The sequence below is a fragment of the Xiphias gladius genome, chromosome 9 (assembly GCF_016859285.1).
Source record: "Xiphias gladius isolate SHS-SW01 ecotype Sanya breed wild chromosome 9, ASM1685928v1, whole genome shotgun sequence".
Lineage (NCBI taxonomy): Eukaryota > Metazoa > Chordata > Actinopteri > Istiophoriformes > Xiphiidae > Xiphias > Xiphias gladius.
In genome coordinates this window covers 2,502,331-2,523,985 of record NC_053408.1, presented here as the reverse complement: position 1 = coordinate 2,523,985, position 21,655 = coordinate 2,502,331, and the positions used below count along the sequence as shown (strand labels likewise).

General features: G+C 44.0%; 2 protein-coding genes across 5 annotated transcripts in view; one reads left to right on the top strand and one right to left on the bottom strand.

The window, feature by feature from the left end:
• LOC120794109 (BTB/POZ domain-containing protein 17) overlaps positions 1 to 2,849 on the bottom strand; it is a 4,483-nt gene extending 1,634 nt beyond the window's left edge. The window contains exons 1-2 of the mRNA XM_040134790.1: positions 2,771 to 2,849; positions 656 to 950 (exon numbers count right to left, since the gene is read on the bottom strand). Coding sequence (XP_039990724.1) covers positions 656 to 950; positions 2,771 to 2,849 — 374 coding nt within the window. The remainder of the gene's footprint in view (positions 1 to 655; positions 951 to 2,770) is intronic.
• Positions 1 to 21,655, top strand: part of gpr142 (G protein-coupled receptor 142) — a 26,642-nt gene extending 4,987 nt beyond the window's left edge. Inside the window, exons 2-7 of one of the 4 annotated variants that reach the window (XR_005708093.1) lie at positions 9,767 to 9,948; positions 15,504 to 15,658; positions 17,527 to 18,676; positions 18,996 to 19,175; positions 20,559 to 20,614; positions 20,811 to 21,655. Coding sequence is in view for 1 of the 4 variants with exons in the window: in XM_040134791.1 (XP_039990725.1) it covers positions 15,520 to 15,658; positions 17,527 to 18,485 (1,098 nt within the window). In the remaining 3 variants the exon portion in view is untranslated. Of the gene's footprint in view, positions 1 to 9,766; positions 9,949 to 15,503; positions 15,659 to 17,526; positions 19,653 to 20,558; positions 20,615 to 20,810 lie in introns of those variants that run through there. The other 3 variants (XR_005708092.1, XR_005708091.1, XM_040134791.1) reach the window with 3 other exon arrangements.

Genomic DNA, 21,655 nt, shown 5'->3' with positions numbered 1-21,655 from the left:
ACGGGGTAAATGAGAGCAGTGAGACTGATCCAAACCAGTGAGGTTCCGGGTCACAAAACCGAAACAACACGCTAAAAGAGGCCAAAGGAACTTTGTGGAGCTGCGGAGCTGGGTGATTATTCTTTGTGGGCTTGTCGCTATGAATGACCCCTTTCAAATTACACGCTCTCATTTGATTCATTGTTAACATGAAAGTATCATTTGATGCAGCTTTACAGAGTCGTGTTTCTGCTAGACTGAATTCTGTCAGTGTCTTAAGTGACCTCAAAGCAGCTCCTTACAGATAGTTAGAGCTGAAAAAGCCTTTTATTCTGGCATTCTGTGAGTTTACAACATGGACAAGAAGATTTTCTGGGTTTGGCAAAAGGCCGGTCTAGGTTTTGATAAAAACGGATTTTATCAGCGGTCGCTGTCAAAACACCAGCTCCTCGATGCCTTACTGCTACACCACAGGAGCTGCTATTGAGCAACCCAGCAGTTCACTGATTGGTCAGTTGGTTTCCTGTACTACTCGTCATTGATTGTTTGTCGGTCTGCAGTTGCGGACTTGATCCCTCCAGAGGGCGCGATAACTTAATCAGACTGTGTGAAGCAGAGGGTTGATGTGACATGCCCCTCCATGTTGAGATGAAAATGCACTCTCCCCCCATCTCACCTGATGAACTTGTCAAACACAGCAGCGCAGTCGGAGCTCTCCTTCAGGACCAGCGCGCTGCTGTTGCGGCTCGACAGCATCTCCTCAAACACGGGACTCTGCAGGGAGAGAACCAGAGAGTGGGCCTGGATCATCTTCACCTCGTCCGCGCTGGGCGTCTCCACCCTCAGCGACACGTCGCTGCCGTTTCCCTGAACCAGCAGGGCCTCCAGACGCTGCACCAGCGTCAGGGAGTGACTGAGGGTGTCCTCGCCGCTCCCACCTCCGTCCTGGGCACGGTCGGCTTTCAGCATGCCTGGTGGAACAGAAAAGGGGGAGGAACAGGTGGAGTTAGTGGATGGAAACGGGGCAGATTTGCAGCTTTCATACCTAAAATGCAGCTAAAATTACTTAACAATAAATTGAATAGAAAAAATGTTTAAAAAAAACAAAAAAACAAAATAAAACAAAAAACATTAAACAAATAACTTAAAAGGTTAAATACCGAACAAACTACTGAAAAGCAAAATTAAAAAGCTGAGTTTCTCGGAGGAATGTGCAGAAGTTGCATGTCAGTTAATTATTAGGGCAGATAGTGGGCCAGTGTCATCAAAATCCATGCCATTGATCAGGCGGCTACACGGGTTGTCTGGATAATGAGGGATTGTGGGTCACATTTAATTAAAGCTTTTTCTCGGCTGAGGCGTTTGTAGCACGCCGCCGCCGCCGCCCCCCCCTCCCCTGCAGAGTACGCTGTTACTGTAACCGCCGGGATGTGAGCCTTGGTTACATCACCAAGTTGTGGTTCCTCTTTCTCATCGTTGATAAGTATTTGCCACTTCCTTTCCCCCTGATAAAAGCAGAAAACAATGTAAACAATGTGAACGGTTGTGGGCCCTGATGTTCCCTTTAAATCACAGTGTGGACCGAAGACACAGTTTCTGGTTCAGTCTGTTCACGTATGGTCGGTTAATAAAACAGTCCTGCAATAAATCCCACAGTCCTGAAGGTTATAATGTCCAGTTATTGTTGAAACTGTTTTAGAGAGGTGTTGGTCGAACTTTACAGTCATTCTGGAGAGGTGGTTCCACACTGGATGAAGATACTAGAAACACCTGTCAGTATAATTCAATGCAAATCAGCAGCACCACAAGCTACGTCCTCCAGAAGTATCACGGAAACGTTTTGACCTCCACAGAGGGAGGATTTGTTGCGGGACTATTGCATTAAACTGCGTTAGTGTTAGCCAGGTGAACCTAATTAACCGGTGGCCGATTGTGTAGTTAGTACGGTCAGTCAGAGATCTCCTTTGTTTCGGCAGGAAAATAAAGGAAAAGAAAAGGTTTTACCAAAGTCCGGAGCCTAAAGGAGGAAAAATATTCAAGAACTGGCAAACGCAAATGACGGAAAGGCTTATTGTTAAGAAAGAAGACAGAAAGAAAAACGTCTGATTTACAGCCAGTGGCATCCACCGTGGAGAGCCACTGTTTGGGACAAAGTGAAGTCGTAACATTTGGAACAAAGAAACCCCAACGCGTAACACCTGGTGAATTTTTCAGCCATTCGGTCTTTTTAAAACTGGCATTTCGGTGATATAATGGGCGGAATGAAACTCGGACACACAGACGGGACCGTTTCCCTCTGCGTATGTCAAAGCAAAGGAAAGCTGTGAAATCCGTAACGGTGTGTGGTGTTAATACCTCGCAGCTCTATTGGGAAGGCTGAAATAAAAGATAAATCCAGGGTGACAAAAATTAGAACCTCCCCCGCTGCTCTGCCCAGAGGGACAGCCTACCCCCCCCCCAAATAATCTTCTGAACAAAATGTTCACGTTCACATGTTCTCTTTTTGTAATTTGGGTGAACCACAACTTTAAAACACACCACTGAACAAAACTAGACTAAGTGACACATGTATGTCCATGGAGAGAAATCCATCCACTATTACTAATTTGATATCATTATATTTGGAAGCCACATCAAATGCTCGTTTACGATTTTACCACAGAATCATCAACATGAAGAAGAGGCATCGTTTCTCTCTAACGGGTGGATCGGACTACAGATGATCCAACACGACACCGTCCTGCTCAGTGGCCTTTGATCCGGTCTGAGCGAGCCTGCATCCAAAACTTACCTGCCGCAGCTGCCCCCAGCTGAAGACAGAGAGCCAGCAACGGCATCCCGGCGTGGGTTGGAACAGCTTTCTTCGCCATCTTTTCGGGGGCCCTCTCCTGTCTGCTTCTTTTTCTGTCCGCTCTGCCGTGGAGGAGAAGGGGATCTGTGTCTGAATGTGGGACAGGGGCCCTCCTCTCCACATCCGCCCTGCCACACACACGCAGGACTTCATCGATTGGTGGGTGGAAACAGGCCTGGGCGCTTTGATCCTGTCCTTGGGTATCAGCGTTGGCCGCATGACATTGATTCGGTGGGCAGGCCACGGGGACCCTCAGACGGCTGTGGACTGGGAGACTGGGGGGGGTGAGCAACGGCACACGGTTATCAAACTAAGTGCGGGTCTGTAGGTGAGACACAATCTCCTGTTGAAAGACCGTCGTTATCACAGGTTTTATCCGGTTCCTTCCAGCTGTTTGGATCAGGCGCGTCTGGTCTGCCACAGCCGAAGCTCGGTAATGAACCACCAGTATAAGAAGTTCAGGCAGCAGTTTAGACTCCGCATGCAGTTATGTGTGTCAGTGTGTTCCACCCAATTCAGCACATGTGCGTGACACAGCAACACAAGCAATTTATTCACGGCCTCAGGCAACGGCATGCTTCATTAGGGGGGGAGAAAGTCATACGATCAATATTTCTCTTTTAATGATTCTGACAAAAATCCCGATTGCTTGTTTGAAAAGACGTACGACCACAAAACCGAAATTCAGGCCGTGCTCAAGAGAAAAGATCCGTTTCACAGCTCCGGAAGCGATGCCCTGCGCTGCTTCTGGTTCTGATCTGTTTGCTGGTGTCATGTCAGTGTGGTTGACCCCGGCCCGTTGGCCGTAGCTCGCGTGTGTCAGGAGTCGATGGTGAATCCACAGGGTGACTTCTTCTATCCCAGTCTGACTGTGTTTGGAACAGGTCAGTCATACACACAGTGGCCTGCTACGTGCTCATGCAAAATCTTTGGTTCATTTTAGTCTTTCTGGGGTTTTTTTTAATTCTCGCTTGACAAACCATTTTTTTTTGTTTTGTTGATGGGAATGTTGCTGGTTTTTACCTTCCGGCCTTTAAAGGCTGGTTTACGTAATCACGAGGATAGTTAGCTTTATGAGTCCAGATTTTGAGATCAGTCTCTGAGATTTCTGCCTCCTCTCCAACCACAATGGAAAGAAATAAATGGAATTTGTTTTTGGTTCTCACAGAATTGTAAAATTGCATTTTAAGAAATTGAGAAGTCTTTTCAAAATAAATGTTCTTCTAATCCACTAACGTTGCTGTTATCCCCTTTCAGTGAAACTACTTTCTACAGAGGAAAAAAATCCCTAAGAAAACTGTCGAGAGATCACACTTCTTAGTGTGATCTGTCAAAATGTCCTTATTTATCAAAACCTGGACAAATGAAACCAAAACTATCTGCCTGATCAGATGCTCCTACAGGTAAGTGGGAAAATGTCTTTTGTAATTTGGCTGAACCGGCGTTATGGCTGTATTGGCAACATCCATAATGTGTGTGTGTGTGTGTGTGTGTGTGTGTGTGTGTGTGTGTGTGTGTGTGTGTGTGTGTGTGTGTGTGTGTGTGTGTGTGTAACCATCTCAAGTCTTTGCAACAAGTGCACCAGCCCACAGTCTCCAGAGAGAGAGGCTGCAATCAAAGCCAAAGTGTTGACCAGCCATGAACTGCACAAGATACAACCAGCTGTACTTGCAGTTCAGGTCCACTAGGGGGCAGAATAACTGCATCTCATCAGTAGCCAAGTTTCAAGTGATGAACAATGTTCAAATCATGGCCTTGTTGGAAAAGCACAAACAAACAAAACAAAACAAACAAACGAAAACATGTTGTGTTGTTTAGTAATAACACAACGGAATTGACACAACATGAAATGGTGATTTCACAAAGAGTGTACGACACAAGGCGACTGCAGAATGTGAAAAAAGGGGAAAAATGAAAAAAGAACGAAAAGAATAAAAGGAGATCAGGAAGAAAAGACAGTGGTATGACTTTATCTCATGTAAGTTCAAGTTTAGTTTACGTCAGCTGAAGTGGTACGACAGCGATTCAGCGTTACAGTTCCGTGAAGTCGGGAGACTTGCATGGGACAGATTATAGGAAAAAGAATGATCCACATTGCAGCAGAAGAGGCTGATATATCCTGACTTTTAGTCTCTAGTGTGGCTCCACCTCCAGAAACACCGAATCCTACGCTTCCCACAATGCAACTCGGTGGCAGGGAGTCATCTCAGAGATGCCCACAGACATACTGCAAGTTGTGCATTATTTCGCTTCTAAGAGGCAAATAGTTACTAAAGGTTTTTCATTTCTCGTACCTGTGACGGTCTCAAGATAAACGCTGGAGTTTATGGTGAAGAGGACCCTCTTGACGCTAAACTCAGACCATAATCCAGCACCTTTTCCCAAAAGGTGCTTAACTTGGGACATTCCCCAACCTTCACAGTTGTGCTTCTTCCTTCCTTCCTCTGTACACTGATTCATTTCAATGAGTCAAAACTGAATACTGAGGAAATAGTGAAATTATTTTATACAGCTGCAGCAGTTTGAATAATGGAGCGTCTGTGCCAGATAGAGTCGCTGCTTTGGCATCATTTGGACTAAAAGCACTGAAATGTAACATCAGTTGACCTGATAACCTGAAGAGATTTCATGGCAGGACACAGAGTTGTTGGTTTGTGCTGCAATCACCACGAGAGCAAGCTGCAACTGATCCAACAGCCCTGTTGGGGGCTGAGCAATTCTGGTTTTTTTTTTACATTTCATTTAAGGTTAAGTTGACTGTCACATGCATTAGAAGCAGTGAATAAAAAGCTTGAACTCTGGCTCTAGAAAACAGCAAAAACATGAATCTACGTTTCCACCTTTATTTCCACCTAAAAGACACAGAAGAACAAAAGCAAGCGGAATTTACATTTTTAAAAAGGCATCAAAGGCAAATAGAAATCAGAAATAAAGACTGAAAGATTGGTGATGAGTGTGTGTCTGGGCGGAGGTAAGATGGTCGATTTTTTTGTTTTTTTTCTCCTTTACTTCTGGAGAGCTGCTCGTGTTACAGCCACTGAGAGTCCTATTGCTTGAAAGCTGCGCGGAGTGACAGTTTGGAGGGCTGAGGTTATGGCCGGCATCCAGACTGAGGTGACCTGCGGGAAGAGCTCTGCCTCAGCATCGGTTTATCTGACCGCAGCAGCTCCGTTGGCTCTCCCCCCTTCTCTTTTTTCCCCTTCAGACTCCAGCTGCAGAGGAAGATTTGTTTTTGAGTTGCAGTTGTTAGTGAGGGATGAGCTGAATATTGGCAGGTAGAGAATGAATATAAATCTGAGATGCCAGTAGACTGTGCAGGCGTGAAATTGGCTCCGCGAGCTACACAGCCTCTACAGAGATGCTCATTATGTATTTGAATACGACTTCCTCGTGTAAATCCACAGTTATGCAATCAGAGGCAGGAAGTGCATTTGCTCAAGTCCAGCACATATTTGAGGTAATCTTATTTCCATTTTGGGAGACTTTCCTTTGTTAATATTTACCTGATGAGTGGAGTCACTGGCGATTTTGCAGATTCAGATTTAACATGCGGACTCTGATAGGCTCAGAAACGGTTTCTCCAAAATGTCTCAGGAAAGTTGTCGGGAAAAGGAATCACAAACACAGGAGCCTTTGAACCTTCGTCAGTGTCCTTCACAGATGTCTCATAACATTTAAATAGCATTGATCATTTCAAGGATACGGCTGGTGTCATTCTGTTTTTCTCTTGTTATCAACAAACCCCATGAAAAGTCCAAAACCAACAATGTGTTATTCTCTCTCTCAGTACTTTCTGACTTTCCTTTGTGGCCGAATCTTTTCTGACATAAATCTTGAAACATGAATCACATGTATTTTGTTTCATTGATTGTTTCTCTCCTGATAACGATATCAATGGTAACGGCGGCAGATATTCGCAGAATTGCTAATCATTTTTGAAGCGATTGGTCCTTGACCTTGGACAGAAGTTGACAAAAGCAGTGACACCTGGTTTTACAGGTTGAAATGAGAAAAGACTTTATTAGCTGCAGACAGCTAGCTAATGCTAACTGACAAAGTTAACCCTGTGAGTTGGTGGAAAACTCGGAGGTTTTAATGTTTCCGGCTGAGTGGCATGAAAGCACGAAAAGCCTGCAAGATATTCATGCAATGGCTACGCACGATATCATCCTCATGTGAAAAAAGCGAATAGGTCCCAGGTAAAAAGTCAGCTCTCTCACCTGTTAGGAATAAAGGAGCAGCGTTGTTCTTGTACTGCAGGGCAGATCTAGTTAGGATCACTAGTAGCACTGGATTATTGCATGACAGACTTTTTTTTTCTTTCCAACGTAACGCCATTTGGATGCTTGCCATAGAAATACATAAAGAGTTATTTGGACAAACGACACAGAGGTTAGATTTCTGTTTCATTAAAAGGGCGTCGAAACCCAAAACTTAACATTGACAAGAGAAAAGGATTCGATGAACCACCAACGACTTTGACATCAGGTCCTATTTACAGACACAGAACAGGACGGAGCTGCTAACGTTAGCCTCGACTCCAACACACCCGTTAGTGGCTTTCTGACACCGGCTGTCAAAAAGTGGTCCGTCAGTCGTGAATGGGGCTTTCCCAACATAACCTGTGACCCCACTGGAAACTAGTTAGCCGCAACTGCTAATGTTAGCTGCTTGAGTTACGGCAGACCAGAACACAGTTTAATCCATTTCTTGCAGTTTTGCTCTTGTGTCTTGTATTTTTTTTTTTTTGGTGATTAAAACAGACAAGACCCCCTAAACTCTTTAGGTACAGAGTATCTCTCTCACCACAACCCTCATACACACCGCTTCAACGTGTCAAAAAAAAAAAATCCAAAACCTAACGGGTCTGCCATCATAGTTACGGTTGCTAAACTCTGATTGGACAATAGTTGTTTGGGGGATAAATTAAGAAAAACATTCCGTTGTTCTAGTGATATGCTTGGGGTTTTCTAAGGTGACTCAATTTGATTTCTATTGTTTGTGGCGATACACATCAACCACTGCAACAGAATCATCAAGCAGAAAACATTAAGTTTAACCCCTCGTATGCAACTTGATCCTTATTTGTTCCCTCTGCATCATCAACCTCCAATCTAATAGGCCTGATCAATAATGAGTCATGTCTGTGTATGATCGCTGGCTGCCAAGGTTCATTATTTGCTTGACTGCCCCCCTGCTGCAGTGTAAGGTCACAGGTATAACACTGTATGTCAAAAAAAAACACACACACACATAAAATGATAAGCAGCTGCAAGGTGAGGGATGCCAGACTTGGTCAAAGCAGGCTCACGTAGGCCTCAGGTTTGCAAATGGTTTGTCAACAGACTGAAGTGATGGATGAATTAGTTCTACACATCTGCTCATTTAATGCACTGTTTGCTTTGGAGCTTTGCTATCGTCAACAATTTGCAGTCGTGAGACATGCTTTCTAAAAGGGTTTAGCTAAATTAAGGACACATTTGTCTTGTACAAAACAACAATTCGGCTTCCAGATCCACTGATCTCAGTGATTTCCTCGCTTGTGATTGTTTTGGTTTCAACTGCCGTTATGAATACATGCATAAAATTACAAACCTGCTGCTGCTGGGTGTCATTATTCTTTGTTTCCCGCCTGTTGTCAGCTTGCGTTTTGTGCATCAGATGGAGTACATAAAAATATTATTGATTATTATAAATTATAAATATATTGGATTAATATTGTTACAAAACATGTGCGTGCCTCCAAATATCAATAAAGCAGGAACTTTGTAAAGCTGCTGCAAATCGAAGGAGATGAAAAAGTTAGATTTTTTTCCCAACACTTGGATCTTGCCGATGATCCGACCGGGAGCAAACTGTGTTAAGTTATTCCGGCATTAAGTGGCTCTTTTAGTCTGCATATCAACTGGTTTTTATCCACACTAGTGATGCAGATGTAGGGGTGGCAATGTCAGTTGGCGGGTCGGTCCACCGCTGTTTTGACCAGGCTGAATTATTGCCATTGAGTTTGGTAGAGATTACCAGGGTCCCCCAGAGGATGTGTCCTAGTGACTCTGCGGAACCTTTGACTTTTCCTCTAGCGCCACCATCAGGCTGACATTTGTGGCTTTGCCTTGAAATTTGACTCAGTCATTCACGTCCCCATCAGGATGAATTCACACTTTGGTGAACATCTGACTCTGCATCTAGCGCCATCATCAGGTCAAAATCTTCATTTGCCCAATACTCACAAAGCCGCTACTAGCATGGCCGTCGACGCAGTCTTCTCTTTCTCTTTTGAGCACCTACTCACACGCACCCAAAACCTGCTTAAAAGGTTTGTGTTGGATGCGGTCGGGACACAGCCTGAGAAAAGTCACTGGAAAAAGATTTAGCTTTCTCTTCGTCATCGCATGGCAGTGAACTTTTAGAGTTGCATTTATTTCAGTTGCATTGGCCATGCATCAAACTGCAGTTGGATGGATCGTTACCTGTTAGTACCATGCAGAAGTGCATGGATTTCTTGTATTCAAGTGTTACACTAAAACAGTTCCTACTCGGTGCATACGGCATGTACTAAATCCGTATGCGGAATGGAATTTGACACGGCCTTAGTCTGCACACTGACAGCTTTGTGTATATTTATTTTGCCACTTTTCCAGTGTGAACACACTTCAGACTCAAATCCCTGTCAGATGCCTCTGTAATATGGAACTGGATCTCAGCCTAAGAAACATGACCGCTTTTTATTCCCTGTCAGACTTGATGTGGTTTTTCATCGGTTTTTCCTGTGTCCCTCTCTCTGCTCCTTTCTTCATCTCTCTCTGTTTCATTCACCTCTTTCCATCCACGGATCAATCCCTCCCTCTCCCTCTCTCTCTCCCCTCCCTCACCCTCCCTACATTTTCACTCCCCTCTGCCTCTTCTCTCCTCTCCCCCTGTGCTCACTCTTTGCAGTGATGTACCAGCTGCCCGGACTCCACTTCTCCTCCTCCTCCTCCTCTCTGCCCTCCTCCACATCTCCTCAGAGTGTGTCCAGCGGCGATGTCAGGGACTCTGTAGGAGCCTCTGGGGGGACGACAGAGCCGCGGCCCGGCCGTAACCCAGTTGGAGAGTCGCTGTGAAAACTGGACGTGAAGGTAAGACTGCAGACAGTGAGACTAACCATACAAGGGCAAACCGAGTCACAGAAAACTCTCTCCATTCACTGTTTATGTACAAGTGTCTGAGTTGCTCTGTTGTAAAAAGATGAAATCTTTCTGTTTCTTGTGCAATCAGCGCTGTTATACATCATTGACTTCAGATGTTGCTGCAAGGTACATTCTTATTATAAAAGTTATTTAAGGAAGCAGGGAGAGAGTCTGGATTGTCTCACTTCCAATTGTTTCATAATTGACACTGTTCTGAACTCGGAGCTCTTATATTAATGGCAGTGCCTGTAGTGTTTTCTAGTTATTTCACCCCCTAAATCTTCTAAGAAGGAGACATTTGTCATAATATTAGCCTGTAAATTCTGGTGCCAAACTGCACTTCTGGATTCTGTCTTTCTAACAACGCTGACCACAGGTCAGGATACTGGCCACATGACTGAACTTTGAACAGCAGCACAGCTCACGTTCTGCATGTTGAGGACATTTCTTTAAGTGTTGCCTGTCATCCATAGATTTTCCAAGAAGCCTGTCCTCTGGCCTCCAGAATGAAACTTGAAGTAGCTCTCGCTCTCCCTAGAAACACTGAAACGCATCCTCCTTGCTCTCGTGAGAAAAGCGATATGTTTGCTGTACAGTTATATTGGCAGCAGCCTTTGTCTCCCAGCGGCGTTTTTTCAGGTGCTCCGTCTCTCGATGAATAATTAAAAGGACTCAGTGGTGCACAGATAGGGTTCGGTTCAGCTTTCCTGTGCACTGAGCCCCCTGCAGAGCCACGTCCGTTGCCTCCAGCGGCCTCTCGACACCGGGAAGAGCATCCAGAAACTCGGCCTCTGATCTTCCCAGCCCGTACTCACTCACCGTACTCGGGTACCGTCTGCTGTCACTTGACTGGAGCGGTATGATCACCCTATTCTGTTGCCGCGCCAATGTGTTTAATTTCCCCCGTGTTGGAAGACTTTAACTGTCTGAAGGTGGGTTAATAAAACACTTCTGAGGCGACAACAGATCCATTTCCACCTCCAGAATCAGTAGCACCCGAGGGACTGAATGGGACGATTGCTCTGCACAGGAAATTGCCCAGAGAATAAAGCGCGATGAGGAGTAGGCGGAGGGGACAGAGAACTCTCCAAGCTTCAAGATTTCATTTGCTGCCTCCAGGATTAAAAGCGGACCTCAGCCGGTGTAAAAGAAGTGGCTGCCGGGATATTGATTGGCCGGTTTGATTACCGGTCCCTTGTGCTGTGCTTCGCTGGCGACCTCACAACCTTCTCATTCATAACGATCATCTTTCTCATTGCATGATCCTTAGACGAGGCTCTGGAGGAAACAGATCGGGTGTCTTAGAAGGGAGGACAGAGTTGCCCCTGCAGGCCTACAGTCGCAACTTTGCCTCGTTTTCTGTCTAAGTTTATGCAGTACTGGTGCTGAGGTTTAACTGCAGTTCATTTCAGACTTCTGCGGTTATACCCAGCAGCAGTGCTCATGGAAGTGCCACAGCGGTGTTTTTAGCAGCTGATAATGCAGAGAGATTATGACAGTCGATAAAATGTTTTAGGTTATGATCCTTAGAATTTCAGCCTTGGTTGATTTGGTGGCCCCTGGGCTGACCGGCGGTAACAGCAAGTGCCATTTAATGCTACAGCGAACGTGTATTGAGCATCTAGATCGTCTGACACGGCATTAGGAGAGCGAACAGTAAGCAGTGGGGCTGAGACCCGACTGGATCACATGGTTTCCTGTGAATCCACTGTGCATGGGAAGACTATTCTAATCCAGCACGGGAACGGCAGACCTCACCGCTAACAACAAAAGACAAGTGTTGTTTAGAGAGATAATTACAGGATGGAAACCCATTGGATAGAATTCTGACCATAAGACGGGGTTGGACGTCATGACAGTCTTTATAACTCACATTTCAAACAAACCTGCCAAAGATCCACTGGTTGCAGCTTCTCAGATGTGAATGTTTGCAGAACTGAACGCATTAGTGTTTTGGACTGCTCAGACAAAACAAGCATGTTGAAGATGACACCTTGGGCTCTGGGAAATCGCCGTATGTGGTATTTTTCACTATTTTCTGACAATTTACAAACGACTGATTTAACAGCTTTCATTCCTTTCCACACTGCCTGGAAAGATATTTTTCACAAGTTATATCACATTATCTAGTTAATACATATTTCACATCATTTTCCAGAGTGCAGCACTGTGGAAAACAGATGGAAAGAGGTGTAATCTTCTCCGAGGTCACATACTGTAGGGGTGAATGTACCATATATCTGCACCACATCTCCCACGGGAGTTGAACCCCTATTAATACTGAATAGGACATCCTATCTCAGCACATGGGACACTGTTATATAACAACGAGTGAAATATGAGAATGTTTTTATTGATAAAGAAAGCAACCAATCTGCGCTTGAGTAGCGAAATCATATCATTCTGCAAACACATTTCCTTAGGACGTGTCCATTAATTTATGGCCTGTATCTAAGTCTTGGTGCCAAAGCGCTGGGAGCCCGTAGCGTGATAAATAGTCCCTAACCCAACGCCTTTCACGGCTGAGACTGGAGACAAATACGTCGGAAGTAGAACGCGTGAATTCAGAGTCGGAGAACGAGAGATATTCCGCCCTGTTCACTACAGTAAATGAATGAACCTACGGACAGTACGGAGGAATTTTGTCAGACTACAACACATAAGCTGTCTGACATCCCCCATTTGAAACTGATGCCAGCATTAAAGGGCCTTCCGTTGTGTGTAAAGTACTCTTTTAACTATTTCAAATTCTTGACCTTGGAAACAGCGTGTGACAAAATAATATTAACAAATATACATTTAGTAGCTGTTCGGGAGCGTTTGAGTGATGGAGTTTGCCCAGTTGTCATGAAATTTCCATATTTTTCTGCGCATTTAAAGGACTTTTTGTCTATGTCGGCTTAAAAGTTAATCATAAAAAAAACCCCTTTTAACCTTAACTGCTGTTTCCATGGTTGAGAACAAACTATTAAGATCAACTTTTAAGTCAACATGGAGAAAAGGTCCTTAAAATACTGGAACATATACAGTTTAATGACAGCGGGGAAAACTCCATCTGCTGAGGAAGATTGTCACTAAGTGATATGATCGAAAGGTCCAAACTTTGGGCTTTGTGGGCTTTATTTTTCTGCTTTGTGAAAAAAATTTTACTAAACATTTTTTTTTCCCTTTTTTATTAGAATAAAATCTACACATGTATAACACAGTAACGTAAATGTCAGATAAAACAATTAAAATGAGCAAAATGCACCATTCGCATTACTTTGATTTTGAAGAGTGGACCACTGAAGAGACGTCTCAGATCTTTCACCAGGTAACACGAAGCATACAAAGACCTTCAGCTGCCTTTGACTCGTGACGTCAATCAAGGAGCCAGTTTTAGAAGTTGTGAATCAAAGGTGTTCATCTCCAGTGACAAATCTCCCGCTCACGTCTGCCAACTCTGTCCAAGACGACCGCGATGCATCATCTCCCTGTTATCAGTTGAACCCCTTTAACTTCTCTCCCTCTCACAAGATACAAGGTTTGAAGGGCAAAATTTTAGAGCAATCACACCATTGATCTTGATTATTCCTTTTCCGTCCTTGCTTTTCTGTCCAGTTTAATGTGCTCAGGTGAATCTGAGCAGCCAAGCACTAAGATATTCGATGCACCTCTATTTTATCACATATAGGGTTTTGGCACATAAATAGCTTCTGCAATGGCAGTAATTAAATATCACAAACTGTTAGTGGTAGCGATTGCCTCGCTCACATCACGAGGCCAGTTTCACCGAGGGGGTGATTGCGGCTTCATGATGATGTTTACGTTGGTTGAGTATCTACAAATGGTTTGTGACTGAAAGCTTGAGAGATAACACAGTCCAAATATGGCTTCATGGATGAGTGAAGCAAATTAGGAGAGCAGGCAGAGGAGAGACAGGCGGCGAAAAACAGGATGGACGGCACCCAGGTGAAAAGGTTAGATGGGGAGACAAGATGATAATGACGCAAGGGAGGGTGGAGGGTGACAGGGTCACCGCTGTCAGCCCATCTGTTGTTGTCGTCGACCTGAAGTTTAATTGACTGAGTCCAAACTCTGTGGATTTACCGACTGTCTGTTTCCACACTTTGTTTCTGAAAAACAGCAGTCTGGCTGAGCAAACATCATTTACCTGACATCACTCCCATGTCAGATGCATCATCATCATCTGCAAATGAGGACTTGTTGAAACTCGATAGCATCATATCAAACTGATATATTGATACATATGATATATCGGCCAGTCTCCTCTGTCACTGATACGATGGTTATTTCCTTCCTGACCTCAGCTACTTAAACCAAATTATAGTTATATAATTATGAATTATTTTTTAGTTTTATTTATGCAAATGAAACCTCATTTAAAGATCTGGGTAAGAGATGTCCTAGATTGCCCAGCTATTGAATAAGTTAGCCTCCTCGACCCATGGAGCTACAAAGTAGATCTGGACAAATTTAAGTCATTTTAAGTCATTTTTCAACCAAAAATGTCAAACATTCTCTGGTTGCAGCTCCAGAAAATGGGAGAATTTGCTGCTTTTTCTTGTCCTAAACAAAAGTACATTTAATACCTTTTGGGTTTTAGAACCATTGATCACTGTTTTTTGATGTTTTATAGACCAACTGATCGATCAAGAAAATTATCTGCAGATTAATTGATAAGGAAAATAATCATTAGCTGCAGCCCCACTGCAAACCCAACCAAAATAATTTCATTTGCCCGAGTTTCAGTTGAAAAATCATACTTTTTCGTTTCTGATGACTTGCTTCCTTTCTCACGGAAGCAGTTGAAATAGAGGATATTTACCCAAAGCACAAAACATTCTAATTTCGAGCCTTAAAAATTGTATCTGATAAAACCCGACCTTAACCTAACTTAAATCCGCGTTAGTATTCCACAGCATTTTTCCTTATATTAGCCCATCTCTCAACACTTTCCCACAACCCTGCTGACTTTGGCTCCAAAGCCCATTGGTTCCTCCTGAAGATGTAAATCAAAAATATATAGTTTCAATGTTTAAAAAGGCTCATTAATTTCCTAGAACAGCTGGTCACTGAAGTTTTTAACAAACTTTAGTCAACCAGGAGGAGATTTTCAGCTGCGAATTAATCCACATTTGGTGCTGGAGTGAGCAATTGGTGCAGGACGGTGTATGTGGGACCGAGTCAAACTGAACTACAGTGTGAGTGTGTTCATGGTGATGAAGGAACATGTCACCCAGTGAAAACAGTGTGGTTCACTGATGTGTTTTTAATAGTTCTTGGACGACAGTGGAGCTCTATGGCTCAGAGGGATAAGATATATCAGGGTTTGGTTTTGGTCTTTTCATGGGATTTGTTGACAAAAATAAAAGTATAGAATATCACCAGACTCGTCCTTTAAGCCCACAGTCTAACTAAATCATCAGTTTTCCTTGCCCTCATAGTTTAAACACCGATTTTCAGTGCTGAAAACATTAGTCTCTCTTTACCTTATTCTCTAGGGGAAGCGCCAAGGTCATGATCGATTGGCCTAATGTGACAGCGCCAGGCCACCAGGAGCCAGGCCTGAAACCAGAGGAGCTGCAGAAGTCCAAATGTGTGCTGGGCTTCATCCCCGTCATCTATTACAGCATTCTGCTCTGTGTGGGAGTACCAGGTACACTGTCATCATCTCATGTAGTGAGTACTGTGTGCATCAGGAGTTAAATAACTTTAAACTTTTACAGTGGTAACAATAGTAGACACCTGAAAAGGAGATAAAATCAAAACCTGGTAAGAAAGCAACATATAATCTTTTGTAAATTAGGGAACTGGTCCTTTAAGGCCAGAAAATTAGCCAACATGCTACACGCTTTTATTAGTTGCAGTTGCACTGACCCACATTCAGTGTGTAAACAGAGCAGTCTTTGAATCTCTGCACTGACATCTATTTATAACAAAAGTAGGAACTGCACACGACAGAAGAAATCAATACTCAAGTGAGTTAGAGGTACACTACTGGTGCTCTAATGGACCAGCGAGATAATATATTGTTGCAGCATATGACCACGCACTGATGGTTCTTTTCACAGGTTACAATAATATAAAGATTTAATAATCATTTTGTTTGGGTTTATGAGTATTTATCCATCCATCCATCCAGCCCTCCAGCCAACTGTCTCTGGAATCTGTCTGCATCAAAATTTATCACCTCAATAATCCAGAAAGTGGAAATAACTGTCACTTTGATGGAAAGCGTTCACAACGGCATTAGTCTCATTACTGTGCTTCATCTACAAGTCGATGGCCTTGCATTGGTATTGATCCAGCAGGGATTTAGACAGAGTGGTGTTCAAATCAAGCGGATGTGTCAACAGAGCATCCAGGTGACCTCTGGGTCACGTCGCGCAATTGTCCCCAAAAGGGAAATAAATATAAAGGCCAGAGGGCCAGTGTGCCTGAAGGTTGTTAAGACTGGCGGAGTTATCCAAAGAGCTATCGTGTAAATCCTGCTATTGACAAGAAATAAAATAAAAAACAGACTACAGATACTGTAAATAGTAAAGAGCAGGGAGACACATAAATCAACGGTTTGGAACTTACACTGCTGTGAATGCATCGTTTTTGCACCTCTGCCTTTAAAAAGTTAGGATTAATCCACTCTGCTCACTCTAGCCAAAACGACCACAGTCTGACTTTTTCGGATTTGTTTTGTCCTATAAAAATGATCATGACTAAATTTCTAAAGAAATTTTATAATTTCGGTGAAAACAGCCCATAAAATTTGCAGTAACTTCTATACATAGCGACAAAACAAGTCAAACTGCAGTGACTGCATTCTGGTTTTAGAAACATCCGTTTTCATTCATCGGCATCTTGCTCATTCAGGTTGTTATGCCACATACAGTAAATAAGACGGTAGCTAACATCCAGTCAACATGAAGTCCTGAAGAAGCAACGCTGCTAAAGTAGTGCTTCTGAAGCTACCTAGCCTAGCTTAGCAGCGTAGTAACTACCATCCTAATGTTGGAGTTGGAATTGACTGTATTTGATGTGATTAAGCTAAGGTTCAGTCACCTATTTAAATGTATTAGATTGTACATTATTTGATGTCACTTCTAAAAAAGGGACTGTTTACAGTGTAAACGTTCAGCTTAAAGCTAATATTCAGTACAAGACACGTACAAAATTACCAACAAGGAGTGCTCAGTTGGCAAATGAAGGACACAGATGGTGAACAGACACAGCAAAACACAGATGCATTTAATCCCAAGGAGTCTGTTTGCTTAATCAAACTACTTCAAAAGAACAAGAAAGTTGAAAGAAGAATTTTGTTTGTACATACTGTTTTCCCCTCACATTACCCAAACGCTATCCAAGGGCGGAGTGCGGCGTCAGCCTAGGATGAAAGCATTACAACATATCTACAGTATCTGTGACAGCTTGCCAGCCTGAAAACGTCTCCTCAGTTTCCTTACACCCCAGTACGGGTAAATATCATATGGAAATTGCCCCTAATATGACCTTTTTGTTTCTTTCTATCAGTGAACATCCTCACAGCAGTGGCCTTGTCCAGACTGGCGTCCCGCACCAAGAAAGCTCTGTACTACTACCTTCTGGCAGTGACTGGCTCAGACATTCTCTCCCAGCTCTTCATCATCTTTGTGGGCTTCCTGCTGGAGACGGCGGTTTTTCATCGCGATGTCCCTGCACTCCTGTTACACTCCGTCAGCGCCGCAGAGTTCGCCGCCAACCACGCCTCCATCTGGTCCACTGTGCCCCTCACCGTGGACCGCTATGTGGCGCTGTGCCACCCCCTTCTCCACCGCCAGATCAGCTACCCGGCACGAGCCAGGAAGATCATCGCAGTGGTCCTGACGTTATCGCTCGCATCGGGCGTGCCTTTCTTCTGGTGGTCGGACATGTGGAGGAACAGCCATCCGCCCACGGCGCTGGACAACGTCCTCATATGGACACACGTGACTATCATCTACTTCCTGCCGTGCAGCATCTTCTTAGTCTTGAACTCTTTGATAATCCAAACGCTGAGGGCGAGGCAGAGGAAGCAGCATTGCCAGGAGGAGCGCGGGCCGAAGTCGGCGCCTCCGCGGCGACTAGGGAAAACCACGGCCATGCTGCTGGCCATCACCTCTGTGTTCTCTGTGCTGTGGGCCCCCAGGACTGTCGTGGTCATCTACCACCTGTATGTGTCCTCAGTTCACAGAGACTGGCGCGTCCACTTGGCCTACGACCTGTCCAACATGCTGGCCATGCTCAACACAGCCGTCAACTTCTTCCTCTACTGCTTCGTCAGTAAGCCTTTCCGTGGCGCCGTGCGGGACGTTTTGCTGCTCAGGGGGGGCCCGCTGTATCCTCACCGCGCTCTGCCACAACAGCAGGCCCCCACCAACGCCTCCATATCCTCTTTGTACAGTGGGAATAACAAGCGCTCACAGCGGGACTCCACCCCGTTGTCACCTCGCAGGGCCAGAAAGCCCTCGTGACCCTGTGCCTCCTCCTCTTAATTCAAAACACTCCAACATCCCACGGCCCCTGAGCGCTTCTGACCCCAGGGATGCACTCTGCGTTCCAGCCACGACCGTGGACAGCTGCCGGCCAGCCCTGGAGCTCTCTCAAAGGCTCTAAAATGGACCGGGGTTTCCGTTGGGGCTGTAACTGGGTGTTGTTTGTCCATGTAAATCAGATAAAATGACAACATATTTATTTTGCTTCAGAAAAATTTGACCACAAAAAAAAGAAAAAATTAGGTCTTTTGAATTTTTTCTTTTCCATACGTGGCAGAAATGTGAGAAAATACTTTTTATATTGTTACGAGAAAAGAAAACAGTTTTATCTGTGATTAAATCAGTAGTTGGATCTGGGGTAAGTACACAGAGGGAAAAAAGTAAGGAAAATTACGAAATCATTTTTGAAAGCTGCTACGTGTAATTCCACTGATGTCAAGTGGCATTCAGTTTGCCTCAGTCTATTTCAAATACTCTTCTATCATATAGGCTCTGGAGGGAAGGAGAAATTAGAGTTTTACTTTCAACTGGCTGCCATCTTCTGCAGTTGTGTAAGGATGCTGAATGCCCCAAAAGACAACCAGCCCTGCTGAGCATAGCCAATCGAGCAAAGAAATCGTACTCCGTCTCTACAGCGCGCTCCCAGGCACAAAAACCACAGCTGCTAGGGTGAGTGTTTATTTTTCATGAAATGCAACTCGGTGGAGCCTTAAATGAAAGCTTGCTGTTTAAGCGGCAGGAGTGGAGACCCTGCTCTTCAAACAGACCCTCCGCGACGTCACCAACATGGCCTCAGCTCTGGCTAAACAAACCCCAGATTAGCTTGATGGTCTGCACACACACACACACACACACACACACACACACACACACGAAGGTAGACACCGTCATGCGCGTATAAACACAAGCACACACACAAACGTCAGCTAGTACATTTCCATTTTCTACAACAGGAATATTCATGTAACATCATTGCAATTTGATGAAAAATGAACTGTATCAGATGTTGTGTCAGTGTTACTTGTAGTGAAAAAGGAAGAGATCTGCACTTAGACTTGTAATCGCTCATTTGCATTTATGATTTTCAGATTTGAATAAGCCGTCTGTTGTTGATGTATAAATACTTTTAACTCTTGCCCTTGGGAGAAGTCAGTCATGCTGTCAGTTTGATTTTTTTCATGCAGCACTAACGCGTTCTGGCTTCTAACGGAGCCTGAGTGGATTTCGAGGATGAGCTGTTTCTGTAGTCCGACGGATGCCTTGACATCGATTCCTGATTTTTAAAATCACAGAGTGCAGACACTTTTAAAGCTAGTTTAGGCAAGGAACTGGTCGACCTGGCCGTCAAAACTATACAGAATTTCCGTTTCACGTACTGTGAAGTCCCCCGCTAAGACATGAACACATGTTGTGAATTGCTGCATTTGTCACTTTTTTATTGGCATTTGGCATTATGATGGAATTATCTTAACCTGGGCTGTACATGACAGTTTTATATTCAAGCTTCAATCCAGCTGTGAAGCCTTCGTGGAGGAGAGGAACAGATGTAGTTTTGCTTTCTTCCGATGCTCCGAAAAATCTGTTCTATCTTAATATACGCAAACATTTTGCTGCCAGAATTTGAAATTTGTATTGATAGGTTGGAAAAGGTCAAAGTTTTGAATATTAGCGCAGATGACCTCGAATTATCAAGAGGCTCTGTAGCTATGAAAATTTAACCACGATTTATAAACCAGTTTAGCGGGCCTAAATTTGGGATTACAAACATATGCTAAAGCTCAAACACAAACAAATTCTTTATTGCAAATAATCATAACTGAGCTTTAAGGTTTCAAACGTAACTTTCCTTTCTAAACGTACTGTGTAATACGTCTACACACAGGCGACACCCTGGTCGAAAGCTGGAATTCGCAGCTGTGGTCTTACTTGCGCTTTTGGTGACGTTAGGCAGTGACCAGTCATATTCTGCATGGTGCCTGCAGATCAACTGGGAAAAATCAAGAAACTCGCACAGAATGGAAAACAACATGTTTTTTGTCATTTCCATTGCAGGTGTATCATCCAGCTTAATGTTATGAAAACATCTGCAGGACTCAGCTGAAACACTGGTAAAAATGTAATGTTTAAGCTAAACTACTTCATGTTTTTTACATTGACAATGGATCTAGTGATAAATGTGAAAGGGCACTCACTGTGACATGACCACAGCAATTTATCACCCAACTCTGCAGCTCTAAAAAAGGTGCCGTTAGGCTCTTTTAGCTCACAGTTTTGCTTTGACAACACAATTCTTGTGTGACGCAGGCAGCTGTTTTCAACCGACAAGCTCTGATAAAGCCACCGAACACTACCCGCCAGCACCTGCCCCCACCGAAAGGAAGACAAGGTCAACAGCTAGCCGGTGAAGAAAATGGAACATTTACCAGCTAAAGAGCCTGACAGTTTTCTCAGGAGCTGCTGGAGACCAAACCCGAGCTAAAAAGGGAGTGACTGTTGGATTTAGATTTACGAGGTGAACATAAACACAACTCCAAATGAATGCTAACGTTGCTCTGTGTCTTTTTATGTGAATTTATTTGCTAAAATGTCAAAGCTGTTTGTCTGTTAGCTTGACTTGTAGATCCTCTACAAAAAAAAAAAGGAAATTAATGCAGCTTTTAATATTTACAATGAAAAAGTCATCACAAAAGAAGGTCAAAGCTTTCTAACTTAACTCGGTCTGTGATATCTTTCTGTATCATCTCAAACTGTTTGAATGCTTCACTCAACAACGAAGCCTCAAGTGCAGTGTGCTTTATACTGTATACACATCTCCTTCCTCAAGTTTAGATCGTTCTTCATTTACTTCCCTGACCACCCATTTAGGGTTAAAGTTTCCAATGCAAGCCCCCTGCCTGCTCTCATCCCCCCACAGTCCTCATTGTGTTTACTGTAACTGAGTCAGTTCCCCTGCATGTCCCCGTGTTAATCTGCTCATGTCGCGCCGCGGTCGTCCCACGCTGAGTTCTGAGGGTCCGTACGCAGATGTACGTACGCATCGTTTCTTTGAAGATGTCTCCTGCTGCCCGACAATAACAGAGAGTGCGTGTAGTGATGTCGACCGTACACTGGTGAGGACGGTGGGGTTCGGGGAGATGGCTGAACAAACA